We start from the raw sequence: 26,107 nt of genomic DNA on the forward strand, positions 1-26,107 counted from the left end.
ACTTGTATGTCTTCTGCCAACCTACCCCCATGTTTCAAACGCAAGCTAAAACCCACAGTGAATACTCCATATTTTCCCTACTGCAAAATTCCCTGCCAATTTAAACTAATTAAAGGTACATTTATTTACAGTGTTTCATTCATTATGGCTGACGTGTCTTGTTTGTGTTTCAGAACTTCTCGAGTGAATCAGATGAAGGTGCAACTACATGTGCACGTAGATATACTTCTCAAGCATAAGACATTAGACACACATAGAGCCAGAGAGAACAGAATTTCCTGTGAGTTGAAGTAGAAGGATATGGCCAGTCCTGTCCACGACCCTCTGACAGCTATCGAGATGGAGGAAAGAGCTGGACTTATTAATCACGCTACTGGTGAGTCTATTTTTCCTTAAGTTCACTTGGAGAATTGTTTTTCTAAAACACATCTGGTAACCTAAAAACATGTAGTTATAGAAATTGTATGCACGCTACATGTACACTTTTGCAACACAAGGGGACAAAACAGGGCACTGACAGTGCCTGATAATCCAATTCTTGGAATGGTACCTGATAATGGGGAGCTTTGTTGTCTTTAAGCTTCATTAGCAGGCTCTACCAGTTAAGGCTTATTAAGGGCTTATAATATTCTTTTTTCTGATGGAATATCAGTACTGTCGCTCTAGGTTTCTTGTGGAAACCAAGTGCATTAAGTCATATAAGATTATATACTATACCCATAAGCCCAAATTGTAGAGCGAGTACTAAAGGAGGATAGCGTCTTCTCAATGTTATCAAATTTATCTTAGTGCTTGAAGTGACTATAGTTCAACTGTTAGCAAATGTGCAGAAGCGTGTATGGGTCAGACACAGCTCTTACTTAGATTAACATTCAAATTGACATTTTTTTACAAGATCCGGCAGTGCGGAGGTATATTGGAGTGGGTAATTATAGTAATAGCTTTCATGGATGGATTCCAGGGTTGGTAATAATTTGCTATGCCACAAACATAGGGAATGTTTTATGTGAATTCCTGTGCTGTTTTAAACTTATTCCATATGCCAACATTAATAGTTACACGTATACATGAAATACGATATACATGTGTGATATCGTTATCCTTCTATCTCTTGCATCTGTATGTTTAGCAAATGAAAGTCAGTATATTTGAATATTTGTCTCCAAAATGATTGTAGCTGGAACAACTACAAGCTCAAACCCAATTTGTATATTTCATTTTGGACAAATTTGACCTCTAAACATGGCCTTTAACTACGATAGATGCCCCCGTCTGTGCAGTGTTTCATCATGACGTGACCGTGATATCTGATTCATATATACGATATAGGATGATGTCACTGCTGGGCAGGTCAATAGCTTTCATTGATTTTCTATCTTGGACTTGATCCAAACTTTTCTGACAGTACACTGCAGAGGAGCCCAGCAAACTGTGAAGCTTCTCGAAAGACGTGCATGCGAAGTTGAGAGTGTTATATCCTTCCTGAATGTTTTGTTACAATACGCTTCTTTTAAAACATCTTAAATCTAATTTCAAAAGAAGACAGATTGAAAAGAAGCTGTATAAAAATTTAATTTTGCTGGAATAAAGTAGCGGTGGACTCAACCCTTATCTAATCACATTGTGAGCCATATTTGGAAAGGTTCCCAATAGTTGTGTGACAGTTTACAGTGCAGGCCTGACCAGCATACGTGCATGAAGGGGTGGATACCACTCAGTCTTACCTTTTGGACTCCATCATCTCTTGCATCAAGATGTGTTTCTCGTAGGATCCACTGAAGATGTAGAAAATGCCAGTCCCTCTTTTCGTCAGCCATGTTGGTTAACTGGTACAATAATTCTATTAGTGGTTGATCTCGGATGCAGACAATTCTGTTGCCAACCGCTGTTGGCTGCTGTTCCGATGGCGGTGGAGGTTCTAAGCGGCACAGACCCAGTGTGGTGACCATCTTGGTTTGCTGGTAGAATTTTTGATAAGTCGGACTTATGACATCATAGTTGTGGAACTGTAAGATGGCGTCACCTCCGAAGGTTGTTGTAGAAGGTACAAACTGTTACAAACTGTCTTAACTGCTAATTGTATCATCTTTTGACATGTGTATAAAATATATAGAATGCAATAGAACACTGTATAAGAAGTGTGATGTAATTCCAATATTTATCAATACAATGTACTTGTATTACAGATCAGGAAATTGTGTGTGTGTGTGTGTGTGTGTGTGTGTGTGTGTGTGTGTGTGTGTGTGTGTGTGCGCGTGTGAGTGTACACTATAACTCGAGAAGGCCTGGATGGATAATGTATTGATAATTGGTATGTGGGTAGGTCTTGATAAGATCCTGACATGATTAGATTTTGGGCCCCCTAGCGACTTATTAGTTTCTTTATATGACTCATGAGTTGAGAATTTTGCTGATATGTAAATTATAAAGTTGGTTTATGATATCTTGTTGACCTTTGTCCTCTACAGGGTCACCTGCGAGAAGTATCCCATCATCCTCTCCTTCGTCCACGGCCGGGCTGGACAACATGGCGCGGTCGCCCACGGCTAGCAGTAGGATGGGGTCGGACGAGGGTAAGAATTGTCAAAGTTCAGTGTGTTTTATCAGTGAACTTCTTGTACAAATGAATGGGGATGGCCTAATATATCCCGACACCCTTATGTTTCGACATTCCTAATATCCTATGTACCGACATCCCTATGTTCACTATGTCCACCATGTTCTGAAGTAGCCTGGGTCTGAAGTAGCCATGTTCTGAAGCATCCTATTTCTACCGGGGCTCCTACACTCGCTTCCCTCAGGGAGCCCCGGTAGAAATAGGATGGCACCCAGGCTAGTTCTGAAGCATGTCTCCAGAAAATAAGTGTTTAAGGTCGTGTTCATGTATTTAAGGTTAATATCTCACCTAAAGGTTCATTTAGTTGTGTCCAAAGACATATCTTATGTAACGGCTAAGACAATTTTCTTTATCAGCCCCTCCCTTAGATTTCATGTGATATCAAATAAATAGAAAATAAATGTGGCTTCAGACCAGATTTGGGTGATCTGAGGATGAGTTAGATACATGTACCTGATACATGTATTTTATCAATACTGCTTAAGAGATCTTTTGCCATTGTCAAGATCAGGTTAGAAATGACAGTGCCTGAATTTGATATAGGGCAACCTTCAGTAATGCCACTTTGAACTTGGAAAGTCATTTATCCGAAATCAATGTTTAGCAGCCATCTCAGCTTCTTGCTAAATGTCACAGGCAAGTTTTACATGTCATGCGTCATTGAAAAGAACATACTTCCATGTCATCATTATGTAGCTATTTCTAAAATGAATTTTGATTGTTAGTAATGTTACAGATTTTTAAAAGTGTCTTTTCAAAATTTACATTTTCTTTTTTGCAATATACAATATACAATTGTTCAAGGATACAAAAGGGTAACTGCTAAGTATGCAGAATATTTTCCTACTATGCATCTTCATTCATATCCGTGCATCTAATCTACCTTCATTCCAAAACCATTACATCCACAGCCATTGCTAACTTAATTTTCATCGACAGGTTGACAAATACTACTGTTTTGAATGGCGGGAATATTGCAGCTTCAGGTAAACAACAACATGCACAAACAACAACAATCAACACTGCCTTATAATTATATGTGTTGCCTCTTTCCTGCCTATTCACTGAAAATATTCAAGGATCTTGTTATCTAACATGTACCTTTAAAAGTATTGTAACTTTCTTTACAGTGCTCACATTCAAACATGTATCTAGTGGACACTCTATCCTTTGTACTACTGATGTTTGAATTATTTCTCCCCACTTGTCTCACACATGTTATTGGATGTGACATAGAGTTTGTGACTGGAGACTCTTGTTTTCTGAAAATACCCTTACATGTACCGGGCCTCCTTCTAGCTAATATAATGGGACCAGGTGACTTATTTACTGATAGTTTCTTTTTCCTGACTAGTCTGCAAGGAGGTTTGATGCCAGAAATGAAACTCCTTGCAATTGCTGACTGACAACAACTTTTGCTCTCACATATGCTGTACCTAGAGTTTTACTTTCAATTGTAGTTCTATCATGCCTCTTAATTATGAATGTATATCATATAACTATTGTTTCGTTGCCAATGTGCTATTTGTAATGACAGAGGTGCTAATCAAGTATGTTATTTTTTCCCCCATTAAGGATTGACTGTGCATTGTTTACCGTAATCTTCTTGTCTTTGTAGTTGCCCCCCCCCCCTCCTAGCAGAAATGGGTGGTATCTTCTAACTAATCATAACTTTACATAATTAATCCTACAGCAGCTAGCGTTCTTTCCTTGATTTTCTAATGATGATTTCTTCCCTTGAAATTGCTGCTGGATTTAAGGAAAACAACTTTAGTAGATGTAGTTTCCCTCCTACTCAGGAACATAGATATGTATACAGTGTTGTTTGTTTATTTGTTTGTAGCTGAGGTCACCAGTGAGGTGACCAGCATAGACGCCAGCGAGGTTTTCTTCAGCGCGCCCGACTTGCGCACGCCGGAGAGCAGCGGTCCCCACGGACTGTACATGTCGGACGGGATCCGGCGCATCGACTACGTGCTGTCGTATTCCATCACGGATCCGAACATCGAGGCCGAGCGGCAGAGACTACGGAACGAGTTTGAGAAGAATCTGGAGGAAGAAGGGCTGGAGCTGGAGAGAGACTGGGTGGACCCAAGACCTGTGTTAGGTAATTAGAAATATGTTAGAAATAGTCAGACATTTAGGTACAAAATGTCTAGTAAGATACACTATTAAGAATAAGATACACACTACAAAACTAACTGACATAAGCAAGTGCATAGATTTTGTAAAAATGATTGGACGTTTTAGATAGCATCCACTATATCTTTAGTCAGAGATGGCATTGGAGAGAGATTGGGTGGACCCAAGACCTGTGTTAGGTAATTAGAAATTGATGACAGTATTTTTTTTCCTTAAGGTTGTCATCATGATGAAAGTTGCACAATAGACACACATTTGCATCATTCTGTATGATTGGAAAACATTCAATTTGTGTTCTGGATGGAAATTTGTTCCATGGGGTTTAACTTTAAGACTAAGTTTATATATTCATGATGTATATACATTTAAAGCATGGATACTACTAACTACTATGATAATTACTGCTATTGGTTCAACTTCAATAGACTAGCAATAATCTCAAAGCAGAGGTTCAGCTCTGGCTGTTTTTGCCTTTGCCGTAGGCAGAAGGGTATGTTTTTGGTCGAAATTGTGGAGTGACTAGGTGTTCACAGTATACTAGTAACTCTTGATGCCATTGGACGGATGTTTATGATTTTTGGTAGGTAAGTTAATGTTGTAAAATAGATACTAACAGTAACAGAGACTTTAAAAAAAAAAAGCACAAGAGGACTGTGCAAAATTCTGCGTGGTCCCTTGATGGTAATGATGTACGGATGCAAATCATTTGCTGATGAACATCGTAACGATTTTCTAATATGGTGCCCTGATTGTTGTGAATTTTGTGGGTAGTTTAGAGACTTTTTGAGATTCTACAATATCCTCACACTATAGAAGTAGTTCTGCAGTAAGGGAATAAAAATAAGAGAATCTATAGGAATATTTCTGGCTGTATTTTGTCTTCTGGTGCGGCCAAAATGGCCTGGACCGGAGTTGAGCATCGCGGAGACTTTGGAAACCCCAGATGTCTTTGCCTGCATGCTGATCTCTTGTTTACAAACAAAAGTAAGTACAGTTAGCCAAAGGGTACAAGATGCATAAGAACATGCCAAGAAAAAAAGTTAAATGCTACCGGTTCTGACTCAGCGAACGTTACACCAAGGAGGTTTACACCCGAAATTCTATCTGCAAAGATGCCACTTCGCACGTATTTGTAAACCTACTGTAATGTGATTATAGGTTTATCAGGCATTCAAGAAGCCAAACCCAACCATAGTCAACCTTAGTTAACTTAGAACTTTCACAGTAGACTAGATAACTATTTCGATTCCCATGTATCTCCATGTACTTGTTTGTCTGCAATTACTGTAGCCTTCGGGCATGAACTTGCAATAAAGTTCTTATTAATTGTTCTGACTGTTGGCAGAGGATTGGATGGACGACATAAAGAAAACGTGACAAAATATAAATCCTGAGAAAAAGGGGGGAAAAAACAGCCAGAGCAGACCCTCTGCTTGGAAAGTAGACTAGCAAGTGGTTGACCTACCATAGCTTAAGAGAATGGGTGTCTATGATACAAGAATGAACTGTGCATGCATTCTGAGGAAGGAATTACAAGTTTCTGTTTATATCACTTCTCTATTAGACCACACCAATTTAATTTCTTGGTTAACGGATTTTTATTTTCCAAAAGAAAAATGTTAGAAAAAAAAATTCATAAAAACAGAAGGCTGGGCCAGCCTTCTGTTTTATGATTTTTTTTTTCAAATTTTTTTTTTTTTAAATAAAAATCCGTTAACCAAGAAGTTAAATTGGTGTGGCCTTAAGTAACTTGTAACAAATGGGAAACTGTGAGTTAGAGATTAAGATCACGATAACAAGATAACAACCCTGATCTATCCATACATGCCTGCCCTAGACAATGAGTCAGATGGTGAAAATCAGCAGAAGGAAGGTAAGGGTAAGTGAAACACTGTGACGTGGTGAAGCAATGTTGTGTCGTTGTTGTTATGTTGGGCCAAACATATGTTATGTGGAGTTAGTCTATAGTATTTGTTTCCTGTGATAAACCTGTACAAATGTAACTGCTGTAGCTATGGCTCTTGATGTACAAATCCTGGTATGTATATACTACTACATATACACTCTGACAGTGTCTGTGGCACTGTGCTGGGTATGGTGTCACTGTGCTGTTAGTATTCGTTGATGGATTCATTGTAGTAAACCTACAGTCCTGCGTGTTGTTCTGTGGGCTTTGGTTTCTAAAGCGACTAAAAATGGTTTTATAACACTAACACTAAAGTAATCAGTGTTGGTTGAGGAGTCTTTAAGTATTAGAGTACATGTACTACTGTGGTATTACATATTGTCAAGAAGATTTTTCACATTTTTTCAATCCTTGATGTGTGGACAAAAGTGATAATTTACACAGGAAAACAGGCTAAAATACATTAACATGTAGAGCTGATCCTGGTTTAGATCTTATTTGAATCTAAGTGTCTTCACTAGTCTGTCGTTAGATAACATGATGTACAACTAGCGCTAACATCTTGGACCCATGGTTTAAGATTTGCCATGGTTATTTCTACTCTTAGCAATGTTGACAGTTATTTTCTATTAGTCTCATGAATCTCTTTAAATCATATCTTTAAAATTTGATGCTGCCATGCTAACTAATGTTGTTGTACTTGTAGGTTCCAAGAGGACGTACTTTGTGAGAATCCATGCACCATGGGAAGTGTTGACAAGACATGCTGAAATCAGTCAGGTAGGAATTCTAATATATTTGCTTTTTTTGTAGATATATATATTTGTAAATATTTTCGCAAAAGCAAACCATGTCCTTGGCCATAGCCATGTGACTGATCATTCAGGGTAATATAACCAGCTGCTGTCGGGCCACGTGCCTGCGAAGATGGTGTATTATGCCAAAGGACTATAACGTCTACATAGATACAGATACAGATGGCTTAGAGCTGCAGTCAGGGATACCACATGCTGTACTGTACTGTGCGTCTTTTTCTTTGTCTTAAAGTCCTCCCCCCATGCATGTAAGATAGAGTCTATTCTAATGTGTATTTATATTGAATATGTTCTGCTGATGACGACTTTAAGGACAGTACTAGTGATTCTGACTAATTTTTCATTGTTATGAAGTATGCAATTTAGCTCCACGAGCTACGATGTATTGTAATCAAATAAACTATTCAAACTATTCAATGTGTTTCAGGTGCGAATGCCCATTAAGAGTCCTGCAGTACCTGTGCCTGCACAAGGTGTGCTGCAGAAGGTTACAGCCTGTCTGGAGAGATTACTGGACCCATTCAGGTGTGGACATCTTGAGTTGTCTTAAAAATCTTGAAAATTGTCCCCAAAAGCTTTCATACCACCTCTAGTATACATATGTATCTGTCTTTTCACAATGATATTTTATTGTGGATGGTGTTCAGCACCAAGGACAGGTCTTTCAAAATGATATTTTACTGTGGATGATGTTCAGCATCAAGGACAGGTCTTGTGGATGGTGTTCAGCACCAAGGACAGTCCTTTTCACAATAATATTTTATTGTGGATGGTGTTCAGCACCAAGGGCAGGTCTTGTGGATGGTGCTCAGCACCAAGGACAGGTCTTTCAAAATGATATTTTATTGTGGATGGTGTTCAGCACCTAGGACAGGTCTTTTAACGATTTTATTGTGGTGTGAATGGTGTTCAGCACCAAGAACAGGTCTATCCACAAGTGCAGATGGCTCTCAGAATTCTTTATATGAAAAAATAGTGGGGAAAAGGCACATTTTCAGCAAAATGATTGACCAATAGTCCAATACATATCCTATTGCTTCCAGATTACCAGAAGAAGTTGAGGCCAGATTCAAGCCGAAGAAGTTCACCTGTCCTTTCAACAGGGAGCGGGAGACGATGTTCGATATCAAGGAACCTGCCTCGTTCTTCCGACCCCATGTCCGCAGTCGCATCGCGTACTCTATTCTCCTGAGGAACAAGTTCGGACATGGGGCAACAGAATTCGGTGACAGTTGGTGTTGATGTTTTTTCATCACTTTTGCTTCCACGTCACAACAGGAAAGAAAGAAAGACAAAACAAAAGAAAACATATTGGTTTTTACAGCCTTCTCCCAATGATTATAACCATGCAAACAATGCAAAATTGGAGCAAAAATGCTACCTCAGAAAAGAGGAGGTTTCATAACTATAGCCTCAAATTTGTAAATTATGAATAACCATAATCATAATGGTACAAGCACCTGTTAGAGAATTTGTGATTTTTAAGCAAAAGTGATGGGAAACATCAATCTTGAACACAAATTTCTACATTAAGATTATAATGTAACATGCTCAACATCAAGGAACCCCCCCTCATTCTTCCATGACAGAATTCGGTTACAGTTGGTGTTGATGTTTGTTCATCACTATTGCTTCCACGTGTCAGAAAGGAAGGAAGGACAAAACTGAAAAAAATGCAGTTTTGTTCCTTATAGCCTTCTCCCAAAGATACAACCAGTATAAATTTGGAGCCAAAATGCTACCTAAGAAAGCAGAAGGTTAAACTATAGCCTCAAATTTTTTACATTATGAACAACCATGATTGCACATGTCCCCTTCGGATTGGCGAAAGCAATCCTGCTGATCAAAGTCCGTGGATCAGTGGGCACTGGGTTTCAATCCCTGGGTCAACTCCAGCTCGGACATGTTGTAAGCGATTGGATTCATCATTTTGGATGGTAACATAAAGCCAGCAGCCAGGTGTATGACAAAAGAAGATGATGATCTTATTCAACACTTGGAGAATTAGTGATTTTTAAGCAAAAGTGATGGAAAGCATTCATCTTGAACAAAATTAACACATGCATGCAATGTAACATGCATTTATTGTATGTGATACACGTTTCTGAGAATGATATTCTTCTTTCTAATGCCTTGTTACTTTTTAATCTGCTGTAATAACATTTCTTACTAAAATTGTGATACTTTCTTTCTAAAAATGTGATAATTTTTTACTAAAAATGTGATATTTTCTCATTAGATATTTGATACTTTCTTATCAAAAATTTGATATTTTCTGTCTAAAAATGTGATATATTAACCCCTGATCTATCCTCTCATGCCTGCCTTAGACAATGCATCGGATCTGAATGGTGAAAATCAACATTTTCTTATCAAAATTGTGATTTTTCCTTACTAGAAATGTGATATTCTCTTATCAAAATTATGATATCTTCTTACTAAAATGTGACATTTTCTTTCTAAAAATGTGATCTTTTCTTACAAAAAATGTAATATTTTCCATTCTCACTACAGGGATAGCAAAAGCCCTTGCTTTGGGCATGTACGACGGTGCATACCCCCTCCATGATGGAGACTATGACCAGAAAGCCATAAAGAACGACAGAAAGGTCCTGTACGAACAGTGGGCTCGATTCCGCTGTTTCCTGAGGTACCAACCCGTGGACCTCATCAGGGACTACTTTGGGTCAAAGGTCAGTAGTTCATCATACTTTATTCAACCCTAAGCCTACTTCTAACCCTAACCCTACGACCAGAAAGCCATAAACAACAACAGAAAGATGCTGTACGAACACTGGGTGCGCTTCTGTTGCTTCCTTACTAAAAAACGAATTAGTACCAGCCCATTGACCTTATAAGGAACAACTTTGGGTCAAAAGTCAGTACTTAATCATACAGTACTATCTAACCCTAACCCTACAACCAGAAAGCCGTAGACAATGACAGAAAGGTGCTGCATGTATGAACACTGGGCATGGTTCAGATGTTTCCTTACTAAAAAAAAATTGGTACCAGCCCAAGGAGGTCGTCAGGGACTTCTTTAGCTCAAAAGTTATTAGACAGTTCATCATACTTTAGTCATTATATATTCATACATGACAGAGACCATGACCAGAAAACCATGGATAGACAACGACTGTATCGTGTAATCTGATTGCCTGGATGTCTAACCTTCTTCGACTTAACTGTCTTTCCCTTGTAGATTGGGTTCTACTTTGCCTGGCTTGGGTTCTATACCTGGATGTTGTTTCCCGCGGCGATCCTCGGCCTGGTGGTGTTTATCTATGGTAAGCTTCAATGTAGATAGAAAAGAAGATACCTGAACTATGTAGACTTACTTCATACACATATATTAAGTAATACAGACAAAGCCATATTTCTAATGAGTTGAGATAAACCTTCAATAACAAAACATATCTTACAGTTCTTAAATCTTACACTTTCACCATCACAAAGAAGCGAGAAGTCAAATTCATCTTTCTAATGAGTTTACACGAACCTTTGCTGATAAAACACATCTGTTCTACAGATAATGATTCTTGTGCTACCGTAGCAATGTATACAATGTTCATGTATCTGTAAGCTATTCTTTTGCTGTGACCTATACTTAACCCAGTGGGTATTTATGTACAATAAAGGTCTTATTTCATATATCCTGGCTGCCAGGCATCGTGACCATGTGGTGGGAGAACCAAGTCAGCGATGAGATCTGTAACGACTACTTTAACCTGACCATGTGCCCGCTGTGCGACAAGTTCTGTGGGTACTGGAGTCTGGGGGAAAGTTGTCAATCTGCTATGGTGAGTTTGTTACAACAGAATAAATGATTTGGGTTGTGTATAAGTACTCAGCTCCAGTACAATACAGTGAATACCATAGATAGATCTATCCACAGTTGTGGATGGTGTTCAGCACCAGGGACAGACCTACTCACAGTTTTGTATGGTGTTTTAGATTTTTTAAAAAGATTTTATTGGAATTGCAACGGTGCAATTCACGTTGGACACAGGCAGCTATTGTTGATGGCGCAACCCACACACAAAGTAAAGCAATTTTTACACTTGGCTGGAGTGGGGAAAGTCGTGTAAAGTGCCTTTTTCCCAAGGGCACAAGATCGTTGGCGTCGGGATTCGAACCCGGGACCCTTGGGTTCTGGGCTGAAAACCCTGCCGTTACGACACACGAAATATATAATAATAATCACATCTAATCAGGTACTAATACATGTTTTGTCTTGAAGGCTCTGATTGGGTACTACCAGCAGTTGTTTTGTCTAGAAGGCTCTGATTGGTCAATGTTTGATAGAATTACTTTATAATCAACAACCCCAATTCTGTGTGTGTGTCTGTAAGTACTGTCCAGAAGGGAAGGAGTGCCCAGGGGCTGTGGTGAGTACATGTACAGGGAAGCCCCTCAACTTAGCATGGTGTACGTATGGCAGTGTTGCCTGTGAGTTTGTGCATTGGCCAATCAGAGCTACAGCTAGGAATGATTGACAGCTTTGCAAATGAGAATTTCGGAGTTAAATCACTCAGCCTGTGACCTTGAACATCTGATCATCAAGTTAAATATCAAACATGTGTTGTTTTTTTGTATATGGTCTTTTTTCTTCACAATTATATCTCTTTTTACAGCCACTAAGAATTGTGGAACATTCAAATTTACTGATATTTGTTCAATCCCATGCTTACCATACCAAAAAGGTATGAGAAAAATGTCATTATTGCTTGCAAAAGCCTAGGCTCATGAGCATTGTTTGGACACATTTGTTGCAATGTGAAAACAGTTTTTGGGCTGCCGAGCAAAACTGCAGGCATTTGTACATGCCAGCTGCCTGGTTTGTGAAGCTGCTTCATTCCTATGCCAGAACCTATGCAAAGTTATTAGAAGTCATTAGGAAAATTATCATGTTTTAAAGTTTTTGTGACACCAATGACACTAGAACACAACAGTTCCTGATAACAATCAACTATTATAGGTATCATTCAATGAACATAGTTAAAGATATTTGTACAAAATCTACATCCTTTTGATGTTATTACACATTAGATGTTGCAAGTCGTATCTCCAATTCTTTATTCATTCCTCCATGTAATGAATATGAATACCTTGGATGATGTCACAGTGAACAGTAACTGGCACCGACTGGTTTGTAAGGTCCGATGTTCCCTGACATCAAAAGGATGTATATTTTGTACAAATGTCTATGTTCATTGAATGATACTTTTTATCATAAATGGCAGAATGTAATCATGAACTGCTGTACATATATTGTCATTAATATTGGTGTCACAAGCACCTTAAAACACACCCTTGACGTACATTTTGTATATTTCAGGCCTCCCACCTGTTTGACAACCCTGCGACGGTGTTCTTCGCGATCTTCATGTCGCTGTGGTCGACGATGTTCCTGGAGCTGTGGAAGCGGCGCCGCCATGCGCTGCAGTACCTCTGGGACCTGCAGACCTTTCGACAGGAGGAGGAGAGACCCCGGCCCCAGTTCGAGGCTCAAGTAAGATGTCTTGATGCGTAGTTAAAATAGCCACACCTGTATGCTGTGTTTAAATTGTCCTACATGATATGGAATGTGTTAGGAAGGACATCAGAGTGTGAGGAGAGACCCAAGCCCCAATTTGAAGCTCAAGTAAGACCCACTTTACATGCCGAATGTCAGGACTTGAGATTTCTTCTACAGTTTATTTTGAAAGACCATGCTTTCTGTCCATTATATTTTTTGTGGTACATTGTATTGTTGTTTCTTAACTTTTTTAGTTCGAAAGATGACCGACGGTAAAAGATAATCGTATCTCCAAGATTTCTTCATGTTTTTTTCTACTTTATTAAACATTTCATTTATAATGTTGTTTGTCTTTTAATTGTTTTCCAGGTGCGACACACCAAGAGGAACTGGATAACCCAGGAGGACGAACCCTGGCTGCCCTTCATCTACCGCATCCCCCGATACATGCTGTCTGCTGTGTTGGTACTATTTGCTGTAAGTAAGGGGTTGGCATTAAATGAACATTGTTTTATATTGTATGGTTGTTCTTATTTTCTGGAGGCTAGATTGATAGATCTACATGTAGTTTTCATTCAATTTGAAGACTTAAAGGCAGCAAATAAAGCAAAATGGATTTAGAAAGTCTTAAAGTAAAATGGCTCTGCTATAGATGAAGTTTGATGTGAAAATTCAATTAATGCAAAGAAAAGGGTTTTAAACTTTCATACTCTATTAGTTTTTGGTACTTCTTTATCATATCCATCCCGCCGAGTATTCTTCCATATTATCTATGATACATATTGCATATTTGTTGAAATCTGCTGTCTATACATTTTTCTCACGCGGCGGACATGATAGAATGAAGACGAGGCCAATGAGGCAAAGAAGCAAAAATAATGTACAGATTTAGCTTTCCTCCTAAATCTCATTAGGTTTTAAAATATGATATCCAAGTATCAATATTATAACTAATGTAATGCACGAAGATGCAAAGATGCAGAAATTCAGAGCTTCATTGACGGAATGCCATAGTCCCTGCCCTCCTCCGTCAAAACGTAGAAATGCAAAATAAAAACATAGGGTTAATGCAAATATTTGTCGGTCATGCAGCCACTTCATCATTGGTCAATTCGCCAATTATCAGGTAATCATTGGCTAAACTGCTAATTGTGATTGACAGTTAGGATCGGTCTAATGTTTGCCACGAGGGCCTCGTTTTCATTCTATCATGTCCGCCGCGTGAGAAAGGTCTATCCCTAATCTATCACATATGATTCCAGATCGCTCTGGCCGTTGGCGCCGTGTTCGGCGTCATCATGTACCGGATCTCCGTCCAGGCGTCCCTCGCCCTGAACAGGAACGAGCTCATCGCAACCAATGCCAACCTGGTAACCACGGCAACCGCCGCCACCATCAACCTGACCATCATCCTCGTCCTCAACATGATCTACTCCCACATCGCCGAGGTAAACACAGAAGTGCAGAAATGTCTCTCGGCTTTTCAACGTGAACTTAAAGCCACCGCGAAAAGTTTGCCTGTCTAACCCCTTGTCTAAGGACTACGTATTGTATATGGTACAAATATCATAATTATGACGCACCTGTCACGGCCAAAGTAAATGCAGAAATGTTCGTGGTGGTTTTATGTTCACGGTGAACTCCTCAATGCAAACTTAAAGCCACTGAAATAAGGTTGCCTGTCTAATACCTTGTCTAAGCACTACGTACTGTACATGGTACAGTATTATGAAACACCTGTCACGGTGAATACACACAAATACTAACAAGGCACAGTTGAACATAAACCTGGTCTTCAAAGATCGAATATATATTTGTAAAGAATACACTCAACTAAGGAGTTGTTATTTACTGATGGTACTGTAACTAAAACTCCATTTTCTCCCTACCACGAAATTAAATCCTTGCAAACTTAAATACATTTACAGTTCCTCACCGAACTTGAGCAGCCGCGCACGGAGACTGAGTTCGACGATAGCTTCACCTTCAAGATGTTCCTGCTGCAGTTTGTCAACTACTACTCCGCCATTTTCTACATCGCTTTCTTTAAAGGTGAGTAAAGATAAAGAGAAGGCGACTGAAGCTGGTAGTGCAATGCAGCTTCACTACGGCTCACATATTTTTGGCCAAGCACACAGAATCACCCTACCCTTCTCGATAAGTGTGTTGGGTTCTTGTACGTGCAGAGGTTTGATGCTCTAAAGCTTTCTTATACACGGATTTACATCCTCCTCCGATAGGACAATGTGACTCTTTTCCAGTCTTTGCTCACTCAATTGGGTTTAAAACTGAACCATTTACATCAAACCATCATTGATTAATCTGACAAGATAAGCTATTGGTGAGTTTCTCTTCTGTATCTGTATAGCCGGTATAACCGCCATTCATGTTTGGGGTAACACACCAGCTACATGTACGTAGGCGCTCGAAGCAGCAGCAGCTGAACCACCTGAATTTGAGCTAAATGCTGATAGGATATCATTTTCACTTTCTTTCTTTCAAAGGTCGTCTGATTGGCCGCCCAGGAAAGTACGAGTACACGCTGGGTTATCGTCAAGAGGAGTGCTCGCCGAGCGGTTGTTTGGTGGAGCTGTGCATGCAGCTGGGCATCACCATGGCAGGCAGTCAGCTCATCGCAAACAACCTCCGGGAGATCTTCCTGCCGTACGTTGTTTCTTTATTGATTTTATTAATAACTAAGGACAAATAAACCAAGGAGAGCGGGCGGTTGTTTGGTGGAGCTGTGCATGCAGCTGGCGGGCAGTCAGCTCATCGCAAATAACGTCAGGGAGATCTTCCTGCCGTACATTGTTCTGCTGTTTCTCTATCTTAGGCCACACCAACTTGATTTTATGGATGACATCCTCTGGAAACCCCAAAACTAATGCGCGCGGGCGAAAAAAAGAAAAATCCAGCAAAAAAAAATGCTGCTAAACCACAGGGCTACTAGTACTAGTACAAAGCTGGTATTGCGAATTGAACCACAGAACACAGTTTGTTTGTACATGTAGGTTGTCTTGTTCATCATAGCAGACTATTAGAAGGTATTTGGCTCCGAGGACTGTGGATGATATATGACTGTGATCAGAATACTCATATACACCCATAAGGGCAGTTTCAACATACATGGCATTGAACTCCATATTAAGCATTCCATGGTTTACGCTCACAAATCCTTCTGCCAACCCCTCAATTCCTCTCCCATGTCTCTCATTGTTGCAAAAGAAACGTGTGAGAGCCACTCTGGATAGGTCGTGTTTGAAATTGTCTTGGCGATACTCGCTGCATGGCCGCCGCGATCCTCTCGTACAACTGTGCAAACGCAAAATCTCCCTAGCCAACATCGATGGCATACCAATCCACATACGCCCCCAGTTTTCCGATAAGCCGGCACAATGCTAGCCTTTTGCGGCAATCTAAGTCGGCAAGTTCCGGAGTTCTGTGTAGCCTTGGAGGAGGTGATTTTTTTCGGAGGCGAAAATCAATGCGCGCGCGGATGTCATCCATAAGATTAAGTTGGTGTGGCCTTACTGTTAAAGAATGATTGAACATATTGATGATAAAATTTGTGAACTGAAAGGTGAACAAGCGAATGTGTGTGTGTTTGTGTGTGTGTGTGTGTTTGTGTGTGTGTGTGTGTGTGCATGTGTATGTATGTGTGGGTAACTGTGTATCTGGATTTGTATGTGTGGACTGGGAGTTACTGTAGTCTTGCTATGATTCAGTTTTGGATGTACGTAAAACATAAAATTTAAAGTCTGACTGTATTTTATTATTTCGTTTATCTTTTTTCTTTGCCTCCCCGAATGTCTACAGTAAGATCCTAGTATGGCTGAATTTCCGGTGGCTGATCCAGGCTACAAAATTCACTTTTGTTTTGACATATACAGCATTCTCTGTCAGTATTTCATTTTTCTCTCCTTGAATGGTTGCAGTAAGATCCTAGTGTGGCTGAATTTCCGGTGGCTGATCAAGGCTATGGCCGGGAAGTCGGAGGAGGAGAGGAAGAAGACGGGCCTGTCCAGATGGGAACTAGACTATCTCCACGTGGACATCGGGCCCAGGGGACTGTTCTTCGAGTATCTGGAGATGGGTAGGGACATTTTGTGACTACTCCTGCGTAATGATTATGGAATTATCATAAGGAAAACTGTATATGTTCGGAGCTTCAATTTTTCTTAGGTTTCAACTGCAAAAGACCTGTCTGGGAATAGTTTATTGCCCGTAAATGTACCTACATTTGTACCCTGTCCTACAAGTTCTGTTTCAAAAGATATGGAGTTTGTCGATGAGTAAACCTGCAGCCATACCTATACATGTACATAGCTTTACATTGTATAACATAAAGTGTCTTTGAGTCTTTTGAGTCTTTGAGTCTTTTTATATTAACACCCTTAGTTTGGTACATTGCACCATTAATCAAAACTCTTCAAATACATCGAAGCATCATTCCGTTGTATTACAACTCCTGCCATCTTTCCCCCACAGTTATTCAGTTTGGATTTGTGAGCCTGTTTGTGGCAGCGTTCCCCCTGGCCCCCCTCCTGGCCCTCATCAACAACATACTGGAGATTCGGCTGGACGCGCAGAAGTTTGTGTGTAGCTTACGCCGACCCATGGTGGGGAGGGCGGCAGACATCGGCGTGTGGTACTACATCCTCGAGGCCATCTCTACCATCTCTGTCTGCACTAACGTAAGTGTATTGTTATCGTTGTTTGATAAAAGATTGAAGCGATTTAGTTGAATAGAACTTGCCTGCAGTGTGTAACCTTTGCCGACCCATGGTGGGGAGGGCGGCAGACATCGGGGTGTGGTACATGTACTACATCCTCGAGGTCATCTCTACTATCTCTTTCTGCACAAATGTATGACTTAGTGTACTACTTGTAATTGTTATCATTTGACTACCCATTTAGAGCTGAAGAAAGATGGCAGATGCTCTCCGAAAGGTTGGGTTTGTAAGCTGGTGGCCCGGGTCCAATTCTCGGGAGCCATGAGACTGTCCCACTCGCCCCCTGCATTTCAGTGGTTCCCACACTGGAAATTGAACCCAGGCCTTGGCGGTGAGCTCGAGAGTGCCAAATCCTAACCACAAGAGGACAATTAGGATTGAAAAGGGAGAGTAGTACAAACACTCAGGGCGAGTAGTGCTGTCTATAACAGTCTCCTGACCTCCGGGAATGGAACGCGAGCCGCTCCATTGAGAGATCACTCTAAATAGGTTTGATTGTGTAAGAACTCGCAATCCATTGCTAACTCAGTGTATTTTCCCACCCCAGGCCTTTGTGATAGCCTTTACATCAGAGTTCATCCCACGGCTGGTGTACACCAGAGTCTACAGCCCAGATGGCTCACTTAACGGCTACCTCAACTTCAGTCTGTCGTACTTCGAGGTGAAGGACTTCAGTGACAAAAACACTCCAAGGGACCCCTTCCATCTCGGGAATAATGTCACTTTCTGCAGGTAAATGAAGCTGACTTTAGCTGACAATTGTTCATTGAAAAGTCACAGTCTACATGTGAAATAACCATAAATTTTTTGCCATTTGTTATTTCAACATCTTTCTTTATTTCAACATGTTTCTTTATTTCAATTTTGATGGCAAAAATGAGTATTTGTATAACTTTTTTTGAGATCCCTCTTCAAATGTCAAATACACTTTTAGGCTGTACTGCCCAAGAATGAAGCAGATCAAATTTGTTGCCAATAAATAATTAATAGGAAATTTTCTTTTGCTTTTCAGTTGGTAAAAACTTAGAACTTCTCATCAAAAATGTTCTGTGGCACTTTATTGTTTTAATGAAATGTTCTAATACTATATTTTTTCCTACAGATACCGTGACTTGAGGGAACCCCCATGGTCGGAGTACCCCTATGAATACTCCAACGCTTTCTGGCATGTGCTGGCAGCCAGACTGGCTTTTGTAGTGGTTTTCCAGGTAATCTGATAAGGGCTGTACATTTTGCATGATGTAGAGAGAAATTTGTTTAGAGGTATTACTTCTTGAACATCATTAACTGACTGGAAAACCCTTTTTTGCATGATCTTAGAATAGAATTTTTATATGTGTAGGCGTACAATATTCACAGAAAGGCAAACAAAGGCCAGCTAAGATCAAGAGAACAGGATACATTTTTTGTAACATATTGTCAAACTAATTTTCACATGTCACAAAGAAGTACATGTATGTGTAGGAATATTGCGAGCATATATTATGATATTAGATTTCAAAGTCACATGTTTTAACGTCTTTTCTGTTTTCAACCTCAGAATATCACCTTCCTGCTGACTCGATTCCTTGACCTTCTGATCCCCGACACCTCGTACGACCTTCAAGACGCCATCAAGATGGAGGAACAGCTGGTGAGCCGAGCCATCCTGGACTTCGAGCTTCAGCGTACGAAACAGCGACAACGGCATAACCGCTTCAGGAGGCAGCAGACTGCACCACCAGGTAATTAGACACTAATTAATCATCAATCAAATCAAAGGAATACAGAAGAATACAAGAAAGCTGGGCGCTTCAACAATATTCGAAAATAAAAGAAGCGCTTGTTGTTGCTTATTGATATTGCTAAGGAAATGTTTATTTCTTCACATTTGGATGTAATCTGCATCTCATCAATGTAGAAGTCTTAAGTTTTAAACAGTCGTTTCTTCCATTCTTCTAGATGAGGAAGAGCAGCATAGTCCAACAACACCAGGTATGAATGACTTACCCCCTAAACTTTCCTAACGCTCCACGCCCTTGGCTATAGCTTTTCCCACTAGCCTGAGATTTCTTGTCTTTCCACTTTTTACAATAATCCTTTTAGTGGCATCAACTTTCAGAGCTGAATATTTACTGTTCTTTGATCTACATTTTTCATCCACTTTCATGAACTTCAGGGATTCCTTCCCTGTGCTCCTTATCTCTTTACTCGTTAGTTTTCTGGTGCCTCACTGCTTTTTTCAGTAGGTAACGTTGGGTAACCTAAATTCGGGATTTTTCCGATAATGGTTGACTGAAATCAATCTAGCAGAACAATAAACCATCCTTTTTTTCTATTATTCTGTCAGTATCATGTATTATCTTTGCACTAATCATATATATGGTAGATTTTGTCTCTAGTCGTGCTGACACCATAATATTTCAACTTCAAACTACCGTCCGCCGCACGCACAATTATGGTGCTGTCGGACAGGGGGGCACATTAATTCGGGAGAGAAGATTCGTCTTGAATATCTTACCGCTAATCACATTTTATACAGCAGCTATTCGTTCCATCCTTGGCTTGAGGAGAGTGCTATGGATATAGACGTGTCCAAGTAAAAAAAATACACGAAAAAACGGCCGTACCGCACACATCAGGCCAGTTCGGGTACAACCCGTGTGTTGAGTCGGTAGAACTTCACTCAAAGTCGGCCCATTGTCATCATCGAGCAACGTTACATTATTCATGGGAAGTTAGCTGGATGCCGTAGCAATGGTAATACTACTATGTCCATGTGTTCCTTGTTGTGTTAGGAGCAAACTTTGAGGAAAACATCTTCCTCAGTCCACTATCACACGCAGCATTTAGACAAAAAAGTGTTCCTCACAAACCTTTGTCGTCTGCTTGACAACAGGATTCTGGTTAACAATATGGCGGCGGGAAAATACACGTGCCGTAGGTTGTAGCAACAGAGAGGAGTTTTGATGATCGATCACACTTAGAAACCAGTTGCAGGTTAGCAAAAGAGATTGTAATAAGTTGTCTTATAAATAATTGTGTTTAGCAGGCAGGAGATGTGACATTTGTCTTATAAACCAGCGAACAACCGTGCTGGGTGATTCTCCCACTCTGTCAATAAGGGACGGAGAGTTTTTGACGTCGCCAACTTCTAATGCATGGTTATCGAAGCTTTTCAGCCAGTGTTCTGAATACGTTAGTCTATCTGCTTTGCATTGCTGGCGTTATAACTGATTTTGCATCTAGCACATATCCCTAAATACCCCGTTTTCGAAAAATCCCGACTTTAAGTACCCCACGAATTTAGGTTACCCAACGTTACCAGTACACTAAGCTAAATTACATTGTACTAAACTTGAATATGCTTTCTTTTATGATTGGATATTTTTTCCCTGAAGGTTTTGAAGTGTTTGTGCTTGCCATGTCACCAGTGGATGCCATTGATATTGCTTTTGCTTAGCTGCAACAGTTGTTCCTGTCTCTTTGTCTGGCTTATATGTTATAACTTCCTGTGTTTTCCATTGTGTATACATAGCACAGTACTAGACAGAGTAGTTTGCAGGCTTCCAGTTGATTCTAACAACTTTGCTTCTTCCAAGCTACTGTTTTGTATTGTTTGTGTCATGAATGTTTTTACATGACATTGTATGTATACTATGGCACTTGTAGGATGATGTCCAATTCTCTCATTAACACTAAAGGGAACATTAACTAAAAGTAGATCAAAAGGCATCTATTTTTGAATGAAAATTTAGAGATGCCGTTCAGACTTTGGTATCACTATAGTTTGATCCATTTTTCAGTAAAACTAAAGGCACCATTCAAAATGTTACATGTATCTAGGTGATTTCCACCTCAGTCTCAGCATAATGCAAATGGCTCAGACATTATGCTCACCAGTCTGAGAAGATATTTCACTTTATCCTGTTTTGTTGGAGAAATCTTGTTTAAAATTCTAACTTATTCTAGTTTGAATGAAGTGGAGAATTATCTGAAGACAAGAACATTTTCAGAAGTATTTAAGCTGACCAGGTTTACCTGTGTTTTGTGTTTAGGTCCGTCTGACCATTGTTAGATAAACGTCTGTACACAACTTTCGGGTATGTGTAAGTATTATCACAGTGGTAGCTTACAATTTGCAGATTTTTGCTCACAACCATGAGAATTTGAAGATCTTATGCTAGAAAAGTTGCCAACTCCCCACATTTTTGTTAAAAGAAGTGATATAATTACAGAACAAAGAAAAGCTACGTCTGTAGTAGATTTTTGCTCACCTCCATGAGAATTTGAAGATTTTATGACGGTAAATAATGACAAGTTGCCAAGTCGACACAATTTTGTTGATAATGATGCAGAAATTACAGTGCAAGGAAGAGCTACTTCAGTAGTGTACTTGTTTGTTCAGCATGAGCCATTCTATCAGTGCAAAAATCTGCAAATCTGAGTTAACTTCTCAGTGTGACCAGGCTAGATGTAGTTTAGTAATGATAACTGCTGGTCCCAGAAGCTATGTGTAATAACAATTAATTTCTTTCTGTTCTCATAGGTGGCCATAAGTATACATGTACATGCGTTTAACCTGCAAGCATTGCTTAGTTTTGTATCCAGATGTCTTGTGTTTTATGTTGCTTTCATATTGTGGTTGAAGTGACATGTTGTGATGTTGGCGTTAAGTTTTGCGTCCCCTACCCTTTTTTCCACTTGCTTCCTTGCTCATTATTTGTAACTTTGCTTTGTTTCTTTACACATCTAAACAAAGACAAGCATTGCGGTGGTTACAATTATGTGAGAGTATTTTACCCCTGGACCAGTTGTAAGGTCATGCTGAAGTTTCACTCCCATTCAAAGTCAATAGTGAAGATTTACCCTAGTGACACCCTGACCGAAATTTCTGAAAACCGTATTGACTCCACAGCCAGTTTCCAACAGAAAAAAGTTCTACTCCTTTGTCTGGAATTCTGATGAAAAATTAAAGTAGTGAACCTAGGACCAGGTGTGATGTTTTTCTTTTAAAATCAAATCATCACATCTGTACTTTTACCTGCGTTCCCACAGCACTGCTCTATGCATTTAACAGATGCCATTTTCTTAGTATCACAGTATTACAAGCTTCATATATGGTCTATCTTTCTTGTTGCCATAGCAACCCCGGACCACCATGTTGACTCATGGGAAGCGAACCTGCACAAGAGAGTGTCCGGCATAAGTCCGTCACGATCCCAAAATTTGAACCCAGGCAGAGGACAAGATCGGCGTCAACCCAGCGGAACATCTTCTGACTATGAATCAACAGTTTAGGAATTGATCAATGCTGTAGAAGGAAATGTTTAGGACAATTTACTGAATCATTGCAACAAATACTTCTCATTGTCGCTAGTTATTTTCAAACTAGTTGCTAGTTTTTCTTCGGGTCTTTAGAAGTGATGGATATTTCTAAAAAGAAATATTTATGAGAATTTGCTGAATCATTGGAACAAATACTTCTCATTGTCGCTAGTTATTTTCAAACTAGTTGCTAGCTTTTCTTCGGGTTATAAAAAATGATCAACATTTCTAGAAATAGATATTTATGAGAATTTGGGACAAAGACCTCTCATTGTTGCAAGTTATTTTCAAAGTTAACCCAATTAGACAATCAAACAAAGTCTAAATATTTTATTAGATAGTTCAAGACTGTACATGCATACAATGTAGTAACCTTGATATTCTGCTGTCTAATTCTCAAATTTTCTCAAACCAAATTTGGTGCCAAAAGACAATGTCAGTAGAGGGAAGGTTTATCTGTTGACATAACACACCAGCTTTGTATCATGCAACAATGAAAGTCATCTCAAGCCAGTCTAGCTCCCTGAAAAGCTCATCTTCGACTGATCATGACAGAGAAGACAGACGCTGTGTACAGAAATTACAGGTTTATTGTACCAGGGAATTCCCCCAACGAACAGTACACCATGGCTTAATCCGTTCTAAGGACTATGATCCTTTCCATGGCCGGTAGCTTGCATGTGGGGGGAGTGACAACAGCCGGGATTTGAACTCCCAACCTCTCGGTCCAGAGGCAGGGTTGCTAACCCCAAGACTAAATATGTTACACAGTAACGTCTAGTTACAATGCGCAACTTACCTCTGCATAGCTAAATTAATCCAAGCTTTATTTGAAGTCATCTAATGAGGAGACTCTTATTGTTTTAGATGATGATGACTTCAACATTGGTTGATTTAGTTTGTCTTCAGATAATTAGGGTTCCAAAAAGGCATATGCCTTGTACATGTGAAGTAAGTTGTACACTTTACCTTGTGATTGTTGCATGTCTTTTGCTACTTGTCAAAAACATTTTTTTTTGTAACAATGCAAACATTGTTCACCAGTGATGGCTCAAAGCTGTTTACAAATAACAAAGATATGAAAATAAATAACACTGCAAACTGCACAATCTGACAAAGAACAACTGTGACATGTAGCTTTTCTGTTTCAGTTGAATTGTAGAGTTTTAGTAAATCTATATTGTGCCGTCTTCAGCTCTCTTTGTAGCTTACAAATGGAGTCTATGGTTGGTCTTGTTGCCATGATGTAGACAGTATTGAAAAAAAATTACATGCAGCATCTAATTTAAAGTCACATCTTTCAATGACTGTAACTTTGAATGTTACATTTCATTCTCTGACAATCTACACTCAGAGTTTTATCAATTTGCTTACTGAATGATTTTAAAGTTGCATGTATGTATATATGATTCATTATATAGTTTGTGTTATTTGTTGCATGATATTTTACTATCAGTTCCTTATTATATGTGTATTATACTTGGTAAATCACTATGTGATTGAAATGTGCTTTACATAAAGCACTTATGTTATAGGAAAATGTTTTAAGAGTTATTATAGATTCAATACTGTACATAAAATAGTTTTTGTTTGCGGAATTTTATGCTGCATGGTTGAAAATGAATGTGTTGCGTGAATTTTATGCCAATTTTTTTGCCAAATTTATCTTGACAATGCAATGAAGAATTTAAGCTCACAAAAGAATTGCGTGAGAAGATTTGGTTGTACCAAAAAGTGATATAGGAGAAGAAGTAAATTATGTGTTGTTCTTATTTCGAGTTGTCTGTCATGATTTGTTTGATCAAGGAGGTCTATATAACCCCCTTTGTTTGAAAATTGTCTCCTTGGATTGCAACTTGGGGATCTAATCTAAAGAAACAGAAATTCAGAATGGTAACATTATCTATTGGATACTTAATGTTTCTATATATTTACCAATTAGACAAATATATGAAGCCATTACTTTTTCAGGAAGAAGAAGTTGGCTTCCGGCACTCTTATACCGGCTCGGACCGGGATGGGTGCATGTAAGAGAACTCAGTAGTCAGTAAACATCACGAATTTACAACCCAACATCTGCTTGGAGATTACTCCAGTGAACAATTTACTACGTAAAAGAAACTTATCAAGAATTTTTACACAAGAATGTATGAAAAATGGTTATAAAAAGATTTACAAAGAAAGAGAAGTAAATTATGTGTTATCCTTACTTGGATTCTTTTGTTGGGATTTCTTCGAATGACCAGTCTTCTTTGAATTCTTAGGAAAACCTAATTCAAGAAAACAGAAATATAGCAACAATATTAATCTATATATTTATGTAGTGCATAGTAGTAGTAGTAGCAGTTTATTTTCCACAATACAACATTAACAACATGTATAAACTTGTACATGTATGAAGAGCCATAATCGGTTATGATCTTACACCCCAACATCTGCTTGGAGATTGTTCCGGTACACAATTTAGAATTCTGACGTAAGAGGTCAAGGGTGAAGGTTTCAGACGCCCTTCAGGTGTTCCGGCGGCACACCCGTTCTTCCACCTGCCTTTACACACCTGACTGACTCAGCCGCGCATGCGCCAGGTTACAACAACAAAGACGAGCCGGCGAGAACCACACGCCTTCCGTCCTGGTACGACCTGGCCGAGATTTTTCCTCAAGATTTCCTCGCAGAAACTTAGAGAGAGTCTTCAGATCTTAAGGTACTTGTCTGGCCGGGTATGTGATATTTTATACTATCTACTGTATGCAATGTATTGTATAGTATCTATATCTTGTGCTGTGTACAGACATGTGTTTGTATCAAAGCAACACATATTGTCCTGGGATAGTTTGGCTGAGATTTTTCCTCAAGATTTCCTTACAGAAGATTACACAAAGCCTTCAGATCTTAAGAGGAACTCAGATGATAAATTAAATTAAATTAAGGTATCTTCTGGGCATGTTATGTTATATATTGTCTTATGTACATGTATGTGCTGTTAATGGTATGTGTGTTTTTGTATTCGAGAAACATCTTCTGAGTCTTGGAATGTTTTGGCTGAGATTTTTCCTAAAGATTTCCTTG

At 39.3% G+C, this 26,107-nt stretch overlaps 1 protein-coding gene across 1 annotated transcript; it reads left to right on the top strand.

The window, feature by feature from the left end:
- The first annotated feature begins 241 nt into the window (after positions 1-241).
- On the top strand, positions 242-24,810 carry LOC136421631 (anoctamin-1-like). Its single transcript, XM_066409095.1, has 22 exons — positions 242-376; positions 2,469-2,573; positions 4,461-4,724; positions 6,597-6,638; positions 7,372-7,445; positions 7,908-8,005; positions 8,524-8,705; positions 9,995-10,173; positions 10,683-10,767; positions 11,147-11,280; positions 12,819-12,992; positions 13,368-13,475; positions 14,261-14,446; positions 14,927-15,050; positions 15,503-15,662; positions 16,934-17,091; positions 17,487-17,692; positions 18,279-18,463; positions 18,834-18,939; positions 19,272-19,455; positions 19,673-19,705; positions 22,857-24,810. The coding sequence occupies exons 1-22, from the start codon at positions 301-303 to the stop codon at positions 23,009-23,011; spliced, it is 3,018 nt and encodes a 1,005-aa protein (XP_066265192.1). The 5' UTR covers positions 242-300; the 3' UTR covers positions 23,012-24,810.
- The last annotated feature ends 1,297 nt before the right edge of the window (positions 24,811-26,107 follow it).

This window comes from Branchiostoma lanceolatum, chromosome 16, assembly GCF_035083965.1.
Source record: "Branchiostoma lanceolatum isolate klBraLanc5 chromosome 16, klBraLanc5.hap2, whole genome shotgun sequence".
Lineage (NCBI taxonomy): Eukaryota > Metazoa > Chordata > Leptocardii > Amphioxiformes > Branchiostomatidae > Branchiostoma > Branchiostoma lanceolatum.